The 16,820-nt window shown below is 45.2% G+C and overlaps 1 protein-coding gene across 1 annotated transcript; it reads left to right on the forward strand.

Moving 5' to 3' along the window:
• The first annotated feature begins 2,652 nt into the window (after positions 1-2,652).
• Positions 2,653-5,094, forward strand: PNMA2 (paraneoplastic Ma antigen 2). The gene is made up of 2 exons (XM_005886593.1): positions 2,653-2,787; positions 3,078-5,094. The coding sequence occupies exon 2, from the start codon at positions 3,577-3,579 to the stop codon at positions 4,669-4,671; it is 1,095 nt and encodes a 364-aa protein (XP_005886655.1). The 5' UTR covers positions 2,653-2,787; positions 3,078-3,576; the 3' UTR covers positions 4,672-5,094.
• Positions 5,095-16,820: the final 11,726 nt, after the last annotated feature.

The following is a 16,820-nucleotide window of genomic DNA, read 5'->3' on the forward strand; positions in this document are numbered from 1 at the left end:
CTCCCGCGACCGCATTTCGGAGGTGGGCCAGGGGCGAGGACCACGGCGGGGAGGGCCCCTGCCCCCTTACCCGGGGGTGAGCTGATGGTGCGAAAAGGGTGGCGTACTGGCTGGCGCCAGGACACCCGGGGAAAGAAGAAGGGGCCTCATTGAGGATGGAGAAGGGATGGCGCAGGCCTCGCAGAGGTGGGGGCTGTACGACGCCTGGGCCCCCAGAGCTTCAGTCCACCCACAGGCTTTGGGAGCAGAGATTGAAACGAGAGGGTTCCCACTTAGTTCATCCAGTACAAAGAGAGACATAGATCTGCGGGCCCTTGGGAGTGTAACCAAGAATGCAGTCTGCAAATTCCAGCCCAGCACGACAACTGATATGTAGTGAGCGAGGGTGCAGGCAGTGGGGGGCGGGGGGGGGGGCGCCACGTACCGCTAACTGCGCCACAAAACAGGCGCAAGGGAGTGTTTTGAACGGGTATGAAAAGGCGCAAATTGTAGCCCAATCCCTAAAGCGCCAGACCTTCCCCACCCCTGTTGCGCACTGCGCCAGAGCCGCGTGCTGGAGACCTAAGTGCGGGGCGCCTGCCCAGTGGGGTAGGAGATGGGGGCTGTGATGAGTGCATTGTGTGTGGCGAAGCAGGCCAACGATGTGTAGGGATTTGTGCCACTAACACGGTCCCGGGTGGATTCTCACTCGCATCCCCACGTCTTTCCCTGTATCAATACCAGTTCCTCCATCTGGTAGATTACAGCCCCGCCCCTCTCTACACTGGCAAAATTGTGCAGAGATGTTGCCCATCCTTTGGTGGCTCAAGAGGGAGGTCTGGGCATGCTCAGTAATTAGGATGGGTTTGGGTTAAAAGAGGCTGTTTGCTGCAGGGTCATCACGCTGGACCAGGGATTCTGTCCCATCGTCAGCCCGTGCCCCTGGAAGGATTAAATGGGGATACTCCCACCCCACCCCCCAGTTGGGAAAGGAGTTAAATTTGGAGGACTGCCAGTTACAGTTTTAGGTTGAGCCCATCATGATGGGTGTAGGGAGAGGAGTCTTCGGATGAGAAGGGGAGGAAGAGGAAAGAGGAATACTGTGAGGGCTGAGAGACCCAGAAGCTGGCATTGGGACTTCAAACCAGATGTGCTTTCCATTTGAATAAAGTGCTTCCACACGAATGGCATCATTTCCTACTCACCGCAGCCCCGGAAGATGAGTGTGATGAATGCGCTGAGTGCTTTACCATCACTGTTTTCCAGGGTAGGAGACTGAGATTTAGAGAGATTGAGGCGCTTTGCCCAGGGTCACTATCTAATTCAATGATCCAACAAGCCCAGTGGGGATCTTCCACCTGAAAGTCTGGTTCCTTTTCCAACTAATTCTATCTTTACGTTAGAATATACAAGATTTCCCCTTTTCTTCTTAACCAAATATTTCAATCCGTGTAGCAAGGACCATGGTTCAGTTGCCATCTTTGTATTTGAAGGTCGCCTTGCAGGGAGAGATTGCCTTTGGAGGAAGAAGCCACCCAGAGTATCCTAACCTCAGGAAAGCAGTTACTACGTACACCTTGAAGATATTTCTTCCTGGGCATTGGATGCCTTTTTATATCTCATGTGTCCTTGAAGTATTACAATGAAGAGGAAGTCACCCTCGTACATTAGCAGGGCCTAGGGAAGTCACTGGACTCAGATCCCTGGGGTTGCTGGGCCAGGGTGTGATCCTTCTCTTTGTCCTCCTTGCACCATGCCTTCCGATCCCTCCAGAAGGGACTGGGGAAAGGTACCCGCAGCAGGAGCAGCGGCCTCGATGGTTACAAGTTGGCAACTGTGGCATATAAAGCCCTCGAGGCGTGATGGAGGTTTTCAGGCCTGGGGAGGAGTGGTCAGGGCCCCAACACCCACCCCACAGCAGTAAGTGGAGTTGGTAGGCACTCTTCCCTTTTCACATTACCCATTCTCCACTGGTTCTCCATATCCTTCCTCTCTTTTCCTTTTTCTTCAAATGACCCCCATTCAAGTTCAAATGCTACGAAGAAAGTGTCATGTTAGTAACTTAACATCCATAGCAAAGTAACACCTCCTTTTGCATTTGCAAAGCCTGCCCAGACATAACAAAAGAGAATGAATTCATAATTCCAGGTTTAACTTATTCGGCCCTGAGATTTTTTTGAAATATGCTTTTATTGATTTCAGAGAAAGGAAGGGAGAGGGAGAGAGAGATAGAAGCATCAATGATGAGTGAGAATCATTGATAGGCTGCCTCCTGCACAGCCCCCACTGGGGATCGAAACTGCAACCCAGGCATGTGTCCTGACCGGGAATCGAACCATGACCTCCTGGTTCATAGGTCGACACTCAATCACAGAGCCACACTGGCCAAGCTCGGCCCTGAGATTTTTAAAAATTATTAGGCCTATATTAAATTGTTATGTCTATATTATATTAAAGTGTATTATATGCTATATTATTATACTGATACTGGTTTTAAATGTTAGAGTGATTTCTAATTGTATTTTTTAATCAAAGAAGTGAAGTAACTATATTGTTTAGTAGATTTAATTACATTGTGAAGGATTGTCATATTTTTAGTAAGTGCATTAACAGTCTTTATTATTGGATATTATTGAGCAATGAAAACACAGCATTACTATTTATGTGTAACAGGACAGCTTGGCTTGGCTGGAGCTAAGAAGGACCCAGACATGAACAATGTGTAGAGCTGGGTGACATCTTCCTGTGCTAGAAGCTGAATAAACAAGCTTCGTGACTCTCACAGAACATTCTGGAATGTAAAAACAGGTATCTGGCCATCTCCTGACTTCATTCTTCACGGGGGAAGGATCTGGAGTCCTGGCCACAACTGGGCTCAGACATTAATTGACATGTCTGATGAGTGAATGGCGGGGAAGCCAGATTGCAGGAGGGTCCCCAAGAGGGAGAAAAAGTCACTATCAGCAGAGACCTGACCATGGGGTAGACACAATACAATGTGGGGTAGAGCCCCGTCTGCCCTCACTTCTGTCCCTAATGAGTGTGGGTGCTTCCTGGGAAGGAGAGGGCTGTGTGGTAACTGACCATTGTTTCACTAGGAGTCCAGGCCCTCTGCTGTGCAACGTCCCTCCAGGAGTCCTGGGTGCCGCCTGGAGGCGTTTCCACACTGACTAGAGAGAGGCGAGGCGACAGAGACCTGGAGAGTGTGAAGCAGCTCTCGCACGTGCCTCCGTTGGTCAGAGAAGGGTCAACACCACCACAGTCTGCTAGCATCTGGAGAGACACCGCAGCCGGGGAACTACAGAGCCACTGGCAGTGGCGCTGTCCTAACTGAGACACTAACCACCCACCTTGGGTCAGGTCTAGAGCTATAACGGGAAGTGCTGAGTTCCTGCCACCTCAGCAGGAACTGGGCAAGGAAGGGTTACTGGTCCAGAAGACTTCGGGCTGCTGTTGGAGGGACCTGACCGGAAACCCCTTCCCTGGTGGGTTGTGGGTTCGGGAGTTTATCCAGGATACTTGAAATCCTAAGGGAGTGCCTACCTGCACTGCAAATTCATTGTACCCTAGAGTTAGAGCCAATAGATACCCGTGACGATGGCACTGGCGCTGTTGGAGGACTGGTGCCGGCTGATGAGTGTGGATGATCAGAAATCCCTGATGGTGATGGGGATCCCAGTGGAGTGTGAGGAGGCAGAGATCCAGGAGGTTCTCCAGGAGACGTTAAAGTCTCTGGGCCGGTACCGGCTGCTCGGCAAGATATTCAGGAAGCAGGAGAATGCCAGCGCCGTCTTATTAGAGCTCCTGGGGGACACTGATGTCTCGGAGATCCCCAGTGAGGTTCAGGGGAGGGGGGGCGTCTGGAAGGTGGTCTTTAAGACCCCTAACCAGGACGCTGAATTTCTTGAAAGGCTGCACCTCTTTCTAGAAAAAGAGGGGCAGACAGTCTCGGGTATGTTCCGAGCCCTTGGGCATGAGGGCGTGTCTCCAGCCGCAGTGCCCTGCGTGTCGCCAGAGTTGTTGGCCCAGGTGGTGGGGCAGGCAGTAGCACATGCCCCGCAGCCCCTGCTGCCCATGCGATACCGGAAGCTGCGGGTGTTCTCGGGCAGTGCTGTGCCCGCCCCCGAGGAGGAGCCCTTTGAAATCTGGTTGGAACAGGCCACTGAGATCGTCAAAGAGTGGCCGGTAGCAGAGGCAGAAAAGAAAAGGTGGCTGATGGAAAGCCTGCGCGGCCCCGCCCTGGACCTCCTGCGCATAGTGCAGGCAGACAATCCTTCTGTGAGTGTGGACGAGTGTCTGGAGGCATTCAAGCAAGTGTTTGGGAGCCTGGAGAGCCGCCGGACCTCCCAGGTGAGATACCTGAAGACCTATCAGGAGGAAGGAGAGAAGATCTCCGCCTACGTGCTGCGGCTGGAGACGCTGCTCCGCAAGGCCGTGGAGAAACGCGCCATCCCCAGGAATATCGCAGACCAGGTCCGCCTGGAGCAAGTGCTGGCCGGGGCGAGCCTCAGTGAGACCCTGTGGTGCAGGCTTAGGGAGCTGAAAGACCAGGGGCCGGCCCCCGGCTTCCTTGAGTTAATGAAGGTGATCCGGGAAGAGGAGGAGGAAGAGGCCGCTTTTGAAAATGAGAATACTGACGAGTCAGATGAAGGTGATGGCTATGGCCACTGGCATAAGGAGATTGATAACTAAAAGCTAAGTCAGAGTGAGCCTGCAGCCCGTGGGCCCGGGGACTTCGCTTTACCAGGCTAAGACCTTTTCCATGGTCTTTTCTTTAGTGAATGCGATTAAAACCAAGGCATTCAAGCCAAGTCTTGATTCTTTCTGAGAAAAAATTATCTGAGAGTTTCTTGGACCTTAACATAGATTACCAATAAACAAAATATTAAATTCCAAATGTGATATAGTAATCTAAAGGAAATGTCACGTTTCCTGTAAATATCCCCAATAGACAAAGTTTGCCCATACCATAGAAAGCAGAATTGACATGAGAAAAAAGTATCCTTTGTAACCTACCTGAAAACCTAGGCTTTTTTTTTTTTTACCTGTCGGGTGATTTTCTTTATCGAATCAGTAAATTCCGTGTCCCTGAAGCAGTGAGAGGCTCTGTTCAAGGAGGTAACAGTCCTAAGGGCACAGCCGTGCTCTCAGAGAGCGACAGGCTCCTCAGGACAGGCCTCCCGTGTGGAAGCTGAACAACGTTATGTGTAAATAAGTTCATGACGCCGGTAGTAGTGCAGTTGCCAAATGAACACAACCATCTCCACCTTCAGGATTCTCTCCTTTCTTGGGAAGCACTCCTCCCACCTCTCTGCCAGGTGTCAGGTAGACGGGTCCAGGCACTGTGTTAGGCCCGGAAGACACAACACTCTGCCTGATCCCTGCTTTCAAGAGGTTCGCAGTGTGAGAGCGCCCTCAGGAAAGGGCGATGTTGCAGGAGGGCATGCTGGAGTAGCGAGCAGGCCTCTCTGGCTAGAGAAGATTTTTAGTGCCGACAGAAGGCAAAGAGGGGAAAGGAACGCACACTTACGAGGGCCTACGTGCCAGGTGTTGTGTGCATGTCACATTTAATGTGTGCAGCAACCCAGTGCTCCGAGATGGTAAGCCGTCTCCTCCATATCAAATTGCTAACAAGTGGTGGAGCCGAGGCAGGAATTGAGAACTCTCTGAAGCTCCATGTTTACAATGGATTTCAAACCCTTTAAATCTCTAATAAATAGTGGGCAGATGCAAGTGTGTTGATATCCACATTTTAGCACCTAGGCATTCAGCAACAGGCTCACTTTTGTTTTCAGGCGTTGGAGAGAAAGTTCCCTTGCACTATCTGAGCATGTAGCTGAACTTCGCTCTCTTTTTTTCCTTTTTATTGAATTTATTGGGGTAGCACTGGTTAACAAAAGTATACAGGTTTCAGGCGCACAATTCCACAACACATCATCTGCACACTGTATTGTGTTTACCACCCCAAGTCTTCATCCATCAACAGTTGTCTTCCCTATACCCTCCTACAGCTCTCCCTACCACCCAACTCTTCTTAATGTTCATAGATTAAGGGACCTGTAGCTTCTCATGGGTATTTAAATCAAGCCCATGCATGCCCTTGATGTCGAGTATGCTAGTAGAGCGATGATCACCATTCTGTGAAATGCTAGTTGATGTAGCACAGCATGGTAGCTCTGTGTACAACAAACTTGCTGAAATCCTCTGAACATCAGTTTCCTCATCAGAAAAATGAGAAGGTAATGGAATAGGGCTGTTATGTTAAGATCAAATGACATAATGCCTTTTAAGCACTTAGCATGATGTCTGGAGGATAGAAAGCCCTCAATATATGGAGACATTATTATCTTCATGATGCTTTTCTGCTCAATGCATGCTCTCTTTATTGTCCTAACAGTTGTGGCACAGCAAGTAAATATGTAACCTGTGAGTAAAGTGGTAACATTGCATTAGAAACCCTTTTAGCTCTTATGGTAAGTTTGAGTGCTTCGTGTCTGTTACTCTGTGAAAAGTATTCTAGCCAATTAGACTATTCCTAGTGATTTGACTTTGAAACAACATTATAATTTCTGATTGTGGATCATTTTAACTGAAGAATATCTTGTGATTGTAAGAAAAGAATTTTTTAAAAAAGGGATCATGTGTGATCATTTGCCTAAGTTATATTTTTCAATACTGTTCAACCACAGTGGCACGATATCACCCAGTGCATCCTGATTTCATGTTTTGTACTCATGAAAATGCCCTCACTGTTTTTATTTATTGACAATATGTGAAGTAAACTGTTATAAATGTGAAGTTATAAAATAAATACATACTAATAAAACTCTAAGTTTTTTCTGTTTCATGCAGCGTGGTTTTGTATAAACTATTACTTGAAGGAGTTTTACTAGTATTGGTAAAAGAAAAATTTTGGTAGGTAAGATTAGAAAATCACTCCAAAGCCAAATGGTCTTGAACTCTTCTAGACATACAATCCTGAGAACAAAACACTGGAACATGAATACTTGGGCTTTGTCTCCAGGGATGAGCGGGCTCAGTCCACCCATCATTGATTTCTCTTTAAAATACAAAAAGTGACAGATGGAGGCCAGGTCCCTCAGAGACCTTCGACTCATTTGCTCAGACAAGTAACTGCAGACAATTCACCAGCCTCTATTCTGCCAACAGTAAAATGACCGAATGCTGAAATATTGCATTTCTTGGATGAAGTCATTTTCTACTATATATACTAGTATGTGCAGGGTGAAAATTTTCTCTCGGCTTTGGTCCTCTTGAATTGTTTCTCTTCCTTTTTTTCAATGGGGGAGCGTTCTTCATTGGGCTGTACACGGTAAAGATGGACCCATTACAAGGCGAGTGTCCTGAGGCTTACCCAACACCCTCTCCCAATGATTTCAGCAAAAACCTCCTAGGAGACTGGTCTTACCTTGTACTAAATATCTCCAGTGCTGACCCTCAGAGACTGAGGCCTCCAAGATTACATAGCCCACTGCTGCGATAGCTTCACCAGGGCCATCAGCCTCTTCAGGCCTCAGGTGTCACCTGACATCTCCGCCTGTATCAGCCAGTCCTGCCGAGCCTCTCATTCTGTTTTCTTTTGCTGTCCATCCTCAAGGCAAGACTCTCTGATCATCAGTTCTCGTCTTTACTGTCATGTCCGGGCTACCCTGTGCTTCCCAGTACTGGCCTTTAAGATCCTCTAACACACCTACCAGATATTCAGTCCTAAACAAATTTGCCTATATTATCCTTGCAGAATACCCTGTCCTCATATTCCTTAACTGACCACTGGTCCTTGTGGTAGTCTGTTGCCCTCAAGTCCCTTGAATGGAAGCTGCCCAGTCTCACCACCTCAGGAGAGATGGGAAGTGATGGTAGCATTTCTTTTAGCTCATCATCATCACCTGCCCATTTGCAAACACATTTGCTCCCTCCTGGCATATGCTCACCAACTCTGCCTCACCACCCACTGTAGACCAGTCCTGACAAGCCTTAAAAGAGGGGCCAAAGAAGCCAAAGAGGGGCCCACTTAGGACTGAATCTGGCTGGGGTCATCTAAAGCAACAAAAAGTAGGAAGAAAAAGATAACGAGGGTAAACCATGTTCAAGAGAGTTCTGCAAGTCAAGACTCGGAAAGCATAGTTTTGAAGGGGTGGAACCTGAAATGAAACACAGAAGTGAAGTAAGAGAATCTGAGACAATTGTCAGATGCACTGAAGGTTTGTTTTTGTTGACCACCAGCATAATCTTTGGATAGTCTCCCTCCCCTTCTTGTCTGGGTGGGCCAGGAACTCCTTGAGTTTGCTCAGGGAGAAGCTGGTTGAGAAGCAGAAGATAGAGCCTGTAGATGGGCTTCTCAGAAGCTAGCCTTCCACTGTAGTGGGCCCTGGAGTGGTCCCTGGCCCGGAGCTGCATTACACAACTCCCAGATGTACCCAAATGGTTCTTGGCATCCCAAATGGACACTTTCTTAAAAACTAGAGTAACTCCAGAAGTGTATGTCAAAAATCAATTCATCAGAAGAAAAAAAGGTGTAGCATTTCAGTCTCTCAGGACACCAGCTGGAGCTGCCCATCTAATCGTCTGGGCTGTTTTAAGCAGCAGCTGAGACTTTCTCAATCTGCCGAAAAGTCACGAAAGGGAGTAGTTACCTACACTGGGTGGTGGTGCTGAGGCTGAGAGCCACTGCAGGAAGTCCCCAGGGAAGGCAGGGGAAGCCTACTCCCATCCTGTTCTGTCCCAGATCTGCCCTGCTCTGCACCATGTAAAGGCAGACCCACTAAAGGCCTTTCCTGGCTTCTTGGCACAACAGCTAGGCCAACAAACTCAATTACTAAAATAAGGCTTATTTGTTCTGGGATGTGGATAAGTTACTTGCTAACAACTTTATCCTTTTGATTCTTACTGTTAAGCATTGTTAGGCAGCACCAGCATATAATTTAATCTAGGTTTACTTTGCCCCAATACTGTGACAAAATCTTTATGAGTACTCTACCCATGGCTTTCCATAAATTATGAGGCTTTCCTTTAGTTGGTGGGAAGAGGCACTATTCCTAAACCTGGTGTGAGAACCAACGACTATTTCCTCCAATTATTTTAAGTGATTCTTTTCCCAGCATTGGGTTGTTTCTTTACACACATGAGCTAATCAGTACTTAAGTGATTACTTAATGGTCCCCTTCGGCAGATCTCCAGAATTCTCTCTCATCTCCAGCACTCTGCCCTATGAACTCTAGCTGCCTTGGCCTCCTTATGCTCCTAGCTCCTTCTCTGTAACTCTGGGGAACCACCATGTTCTACTTGGGTTCTCTCCCTGCAGTGCAGTCAAGTTTTTCATCAGGCAGTAAGCTGGAGCAATGATGGGGGGTCAGTTCATTTTTTCCTGATTCTCAGAGATCACTGACCTTGATTCCTGATCATCAATACCTATGAGCTCTTATTTCATGTATTTTTTTTTTGTTCTCTCAGACAAAAAAAAAGTGTAAATCTAATCCCTATTATTCTAATCCCTATTATATCTTGGCTGAAAATGAAAGTTTTTTTGTGTTTAATTTTCTTATAAAGATACTTAAAATTAGGAGAAATATCTTTTATATTTACTCATCCATTTAATGTTTCTAGTACTCTTCATTTTTTGTGTACATTTGAGTTTGTATCTAATATTATTTTCCTTCAGCCTAAGGAATCTTCCTTAACTATTTCTTGTGGTGCTAGTTTATTGAAAATGAATTACCTCAACTTGTTTGTATGGAAAATGTCTTTATTTTAGCTCCACTTCTTTTTTGTTTGTTTGTTTGTTAATCCTCACCTGAGGATATTTTTCCATAGATTTTTAGAGAGAGTGTAAGGGAAGGAGGGACACACACAGAGAGAAACAGCGATGTGAGAGAGACATGTCCATTCCTGACCCAGGCCAGGGACCAAGCCTCCAACCGAGGTACGTGCCCTTGACTGGAATCAAACCTGGGACCCTTCATTCTGCAGGCTGACGTTCTATCCACTGAGCCAAATAAGCTAGGGCTATCTCCACTTTTTAAGAATAGTTTCACTACATTCTATAATTCTAGGTTGGCAATTTTTTATTTCAGCATATTACATGTCATTTTTTATTTTCTAGCTTGTACTATTTCTGACAAAAATTCTGTAGTAAATTTTACTTTTGTTCTCTTGTATATAATAGTGGCTTTTTGTTTTGGGGGGTTGGTTTTTTTATTTTGTTTTTTTTGTTGTTGTTGTTTTTTTGTTTGTTTCTTTAAGATTTTGTCTTTTTCGGCCGACCAGCATGGCTCAGTGGTTGAACGTCGACCTATGAACCAAGAAGTCATGGTTTGATCCCGGTCAGGAGACATGCCAGGGTTGCAGACTTGATCCCTAGCGTGGGCATGCAGGAGGAAGCCAATCAATGATTCTCTTTCATCATTGATATTTCTATCTCTCTCTCCCTCTCTCTTCCTCTCTAAAATCAATAAAAATATATATTTAAAAAAAGATCTTTGTCTTTCTTACTGATTTTCATCAATTAGATTATGATGTACTTTGATGGGGGTATTCATTCTGCTTGGTATTCATTGAATTTCTTGACTATTGAGGAAAATTTTGACTATTTTTTCAAATTACTTTCTGATCCCATTATTTTTTGGGAACTCAATTGCAAATAAGTTAGACTACTTATGGCTCTGTTCCTTTTTTTTCATACACACACACACACACACACACACACACACACACACACCCGCCCAGACTTTTTTCTCTGTGTGCATCTATAGAGAGAGTTTCTTTACTAGTTTTCAATTTCATAGGTTTTTTAATTCTGTGATTCTAATCTACATTTAAGCCCATTTGGTGAATTTTTCACTTTTGATATTTTATGTTTTAGCTCTATGTTCCATGTGGTCCTTTTTTATACCATTTATTTATCACATTATCTTCAGGTTTAAAAAAAATTCTTGAGCATGTTTATAATGGCTCTTTTTTTTTTACTATTTCTTTTTTTTATTTTATTGTTCACAGTATTACAGATGTCTCCCATTTTCTCCCTTTTTTCCACCCTTCACCCCACTCCCGCCCCACCCCAGACCTTCCCCATGCCATTGTCTGGGTCCATGGGTTATGCAAATATGCATAAATGTTCTTTGGTTAATCTCTTCCTGTCCCCTCCTCCCAACCCACCCTCCAATGAGATCTGTTACTGTTTCATGCATCCATACCTCTGGCTCTCTTTTGTTAAAGAACAAAATAAACAAAATCTGTTTATTTTGTTCTTTAGATTCCACTTATAAGTGAGATCATGTGATGTTTGTCTTTCTTTAACTGGCTTATTTCACTTAGCATAATAGTCTTCAGATCCATCCATGCTGTCTCAAAGGGTGAGAGATTATTCTTTTTTTACAGCTGCATAGTATTCCATTGTGTAAATGTACCACAGCTTTTTTATCCACTCATGTACTGATAGGCACTTGGGCTGTTTCAAGATCTTAGCTATTGTAAATAATACTGCTATGAACATAGGGGTGCATATATCCTTTCTGATTGGTGTTTCTGGTTTTTTGGAGATATATTCCCAGAAGTGGGGTCACTGGATCAAAAGGCAGTTCCATTTTTAATTTTGGGGGGAATCTCCATACTGTTTTCCACAGTTGTTGCACCAGTCTGCATTCCCACTAGCAGAATACTAGGGTTCCCTTTTCTCCACATCCTTGCCAGCACTTGTTTGTTGATTTATCGATGGTACCCATTCTGGCAGGTGTGAGGTGATACTTCATTGTAGTTTTAATTTGCATGTCTCTGATGATTAGTGACTTTGAGCATTTTTTCATGTGTCTATTGACCATCTGTATGAGCTTGTTAGAGACATATCCACAGTATTCAGGTCCTTTGCCCATTTTTTAAATTGGATTGTTGGTCTTCCTAGTGTTGAGGTGTGTGACTTCCTTGTATATTTTGGAAATTAAATCCTTATCAGATGTATCATTGACAAATATGTTTTCCCATACAGTGGATTCCCTTTTCATTTTGTTGATGGTTTCTTTTCCTGTGCAGAAGCATTTTAGCTTAATGTAGTCCCATTTGTTAATTTGTTCCTTTGTTTCCCCTGCACTCCGGTGATGTATCAGTGAAAATACTGCTACATGAGATGGCTGAGATTTTGCTGCCTATGGTTTCTTCTAGGATTCTTATGGTTTCATGACTTACATTTAAGTCTTTTATCCATTTTGAGTTTATTTTTCTGTATGGTGTAAGTTGGTGGTCTAATTTCTTTCCTTTTTTTTTGGCATGTATCTGTCCAATTTTCCCAACACCATTTATTGAAAAGACTATCTTTATTCTATTGTATGCTCTTACCTCCTTTGTCAAATATTAATTGGCCATATTGGCATGGGTCAATTTCTGGGGTCTCCATTCTGTTCCATTGGTCTATGTGCCCATTCTTGTGCCAGTACCAAGCTGTTTTTATTAAAATGGCTTTCACACAGTATAGTTTGATATCTGATATTTTGATCCCTCCAACTTTGTTCTTCTTTTACAAGATTGCTGTGGCTATACACTTTTGGAATATGTGTTCTAGATCTGTGAAATATGCCGTTAGTATTTTAATAGGGATTGTGGTGAATCTGTAGATTGGTCTGGGTAGTATGGACATTTTAATGATGTGAATTCTTCCAACCCATGAACATGGTATATGCTTCCACTTTTTTGTGTGAGTCACCCTCTATTTCCTTATTCTATGTCCTATAGTTTCCTGAGTATGGGTCTTTTTCCTCCTTGGTTAAGTTTATTCCCTATTAATTCCATCATCTCAGTCATGTCTGGGTCTGTTTATATTTTTATTCTACTTATGGGTTCCATTTCCTGCTTTATTGCATGTCTAACAATTTTTTTTATTCGATGCCAAATATGATGGCTTGGTGGAGAGAACCAAGAAGGCAGGATAGGTAAAGACCTGAACTCACCACCGCCCACAACCACATCAAAATTACAACTAAAATACAGAACAACCATCATTCAGAACCACCTGAAAACTGGCTGAATGGAAGTCCCACAACTGGAGAAGTAAGAAGAAAGCAAGTTGAGACTGGTAGGAGGGGTAGAGGTGCAAAATGGGCTGGTCTGACTCCCATGGGTGCTGTTTTTTTAATCAGGAGGGAGATTTTCTCTGCAGAGGCCGCCCATGAGGAGTAAGCGGTCCCAGCCCCACACCAGATCCCCAGCCCAAGGATCCATAGCTGGGGAGAGAAGCCCCTGTTACTTCAGGCTATAAAAACCAGCAGGGATTATGGCAGGGGAACACGGAGGCTGCTGGAGACCATATGCACAAACTTACATGCCCTGCTTCTTTCAAGCTCAAGCATCAGACACATATGGGGAGGAACTGGATTGTTTGGCATCAGGGCAGTAACTTGGGGGAAACTTTATCCCAAAAGGGGATGCTCACAAGGGTTATTGTTCCTGTGGTTGGATCTTCCCTACTGCAGGACTGACTGGCAGTCATATCTGAGTCTCCATCAGCCTGGAGCACACTGTTTGCTCCACCCTGGGGATTCCCTGAGACCCCCACCTCATTAAATTTGCAGCCCCACCCAAGCTGTTTGCATCAGCTTTTCCATATGAATGGCCTGTTCTAGCTCAAGCTTCAGACTCTGTTAAAATCTCTCAAACAAGCTGCAGCTGGTGACAGCATGCCCCAAACCTATCAATAAAAGGCCCAAGACCTGACACTAGTACAAACCTGCCTTGCTTCACAGCTGGGCCTTATAGGACACCTACTGTACAAGGCCACTCTGCCAATTCCAGGAGACATAGCAGCTCTACTTATACATAGAAATAAACACAGAGAAGCAGCCAAAATGCAGAGACAAAAAAAACATGTCACAAATGAAAGAAATGGAAGCAAGCAAACTACCGGATACAGAGTTCAAAACCATAGTTATAAGGTTATCAAGGATCTTAATGAGACTTTCAAAGATCTTAGTGAGAATGTCAAAGACATGAAAAAGGACGAGTCAGAAATTAAGCATACACTAACTGAAATAAAGAACAATTTACAGGAATTCAATAATAGAGGATTCTGAGAATCAAATCAAAGACTTGGAATATGAGGAAGCAAAACACACCCAATCAGAAGAGCAAAACGAAAAAAGAATCCAAAAATATTGAGAAAGTGTAAGGAGCCTCTGGGAAAACTTCAAGCGTACCAACATTCACATTATGAGGGTGCCAGAAGGAGAAAAGAGAGACCAAGATATTGAAAACCTATTTGAAGAAATAAAGACAGAAAATGTCCCCTACCTGGTGAAAAAAATGGACTTACAAGTTCAGGAAGCACAGAGATTCCTAAACAAGAATAACCCAAAGAGGCCCACACCAAGACGCATCATAATTAAAATGCCAAGGGTTAAAGACAAAGAGAGAATCTGAAAAGCAGCAAGAGAAAAGCAGTTAGTTACCTACAAGGGAGCGCCCATATGACTGTCAGCTGATTTCTCAACAGAAACTTTGCAGACCAGAAGGGAGTGGCCAGAAATATTCAAAGTGATGAACAGCAAGAACCTACAACCAAGATTACTCTAGCCAGCAAAGCTCTCATTTAAAATTGAGGGTCAGATAAAGAGCTTCACAAACAAGAAAAAGCTAAAGGAGTTCATCACCACCAAACCAGTATTACATGAAATGTTGAAGGGCATTCTTTATGAAGAAGAAGGAGGGGGAAGGGGGAGGAGGAGGAGGAGGAGGAGGAGGAGGAGAAAATATGAATAATAAAATGCCAACAAATACATATCTATCAACAATTGAATTTAAAAATCAAAATAAATGAGCAAGAAATCTAATGAACAAAATAAACTGGTGAATAAAACAGAATCAGATGCATGGAAGCATTTGGAACAGACTGACGAATCTCAGAGGGAAGAGATTAAGCAAAGATCTTACCTATGGACACAGACTGTAGTGTGGTGAAGGCCTGGGAAGGGGCGGAAACCGGGTAGAAGGGGGCAATGGGAGGAAAAAGTGGGACATCTATAATACTCTCAATAATAAAGATACTTTTAAAAAAATATATTTTATTGATTTCTTACAGAGAGGAAGGGAGAGGCATAGAGAGTTAGAAACATTGATGAGAGAGAAACATTGGTCAGCTGCCTCCTGCACACTCCCTACTGGGGATGTGCCTGCAACCAAGGTACATGCCCTTGACCGGAATCGAACCTGGGACCCTTGAGTCCGAAGGCCGACGCTCTATCCACTGAGCCAAACCAGTTAGGGCGAGATACTTTTAAAATAGAATAAAAAATAAATGTGATGGCTTTGCAATATGTCAACCTGGGCAGGTTGATTTACAGTCCCCAGAATTCCCTTTCTCATTGTTTCCAGTTAGGGTAGGATACAAGGAATATTATCTCATGAGAATTGCAGGATAGAAGGAAAGAAGCAGCACACACCTTATCCCAGTTGTTCAATTAAACACACTTCTTCCCTGAGGACCCTAGCAGAGATAAATTTTCACTGGTCATGAGGATGAGGGGCAGGGCCAGGGGCAGCTTTCCTCTGAGGGGAAAGCACTGTCCATGTGTCAAGGCTGACAAGAAGAAGAAAGGAGAAGGGGAAGGGGAAGGGAAGGGGAGGGGGAAAAGGAGAGGGAGGAGGAGGAGGAGGAGGAAGAAGAAGAGGAGGAGAAGGGGAAGGGGAAGGGGAAGGGGAAGGAAGAGGCTGCCACTGCCAGTTGCTCAGAATGTGCAAACATGGCCCTTTTCCAAAATTAGAGAACTCTGTGCTACTATGTTGCTCTAAATAGTGCCAGTTAACGCTGCTGTCAGCTTTTCTCAGACCTCATCGTTGGCATCTTTTAACCCCTCGGTGAGCACCGGTGTGGCCCTGCAGAGAGCACTGAGACCTGCCCTCCTGGGCTTGCAAGCCACCTGCCGGCCTGTCTGGATGTTCTCTCCTTGCCTTGTCTGATCACATTTTCAATGCTGCCCATTACTCCCAAGAAGAGAAATGCGGGGGTCTGACACACTGAACAAGTAATTCTTTCCAAAGAAGCCTGTTGCCATGGGAACTGGTTGTCAAATGCTTTTCTGCGCAGGGAGGTGTGCTTTTCCTAAGCACTGCCTGCTTTTCTGTTTAATTTGCGACAGGAACAATGAATGATTGGAGGTGGGGGAGTGGGGAGGAAAGTGCTCCTCTGTCAGAAATTCCCCCTGAGAGTGAGCCAGGGGCTTCAGTATGGCCTGTTCTAAAGGACCTTCAAGTCGCAGTGCTTAGGGGTGGAGGGGGACACACTGGAGACAGGATGAGGAAGCAGTGAGAAGCAAGTGGATCGGAGTGTCCCCAGGGCTTTCACTCTGTGCTCAGCCATGGCTGGGCTCTGCAGGGATGCTGAGAAGTCAGACACAGTCTGTAGCTTTGGAGAGCTCACACCTTGTTGGGGAAGGGGAACCAGGACACACAGAATGAGAGAAATGTCACAAATCACTGTGTGATATCGACACGTGTTGCTACTCTAAAGATTTCCTATCTCCATGGCAATACTGCCTAACATGGATGCAGACTCCGAGAATGACATGACCATGCCTGACCTGTATCCTTGAAGGGCTGCTTCAGCTTGCTTGGGACCAAGGTCAGTGTGGCAGGAGTGGAGATGCGCTGCTCAGATCGGCCATCATGGAAGCCCTGGCCCAGCCGCTAGGCATGAGGTTAACTGACAGACTCCAGTCATTGACTCCTTTGGGTCCACTTCAGCTTGGGGCAGCCAAGACAGTGGTTGAATATGATGTCGCAGGAATGCCTGGCCATCCCCACCCATGGCCCCTCCGGCAAGGGCCTTAGAAAGCTTAATGCAGGTG

Source organism: Myotis brandtii, unplaced genomic scaffold (genome assembly GCF_000412655.1).
Source record: "Myotis brandtii unplaced genomic scaffold, ASM41265v1 scaffold990, whole genome shotgun sequence".
NCBI classification, from domain to species: Eukaryota; Metazoa; Chordata; class Mammalia; order Chiroptera; family Vespertilionidae; genus Myotis; species Myotis brandtii.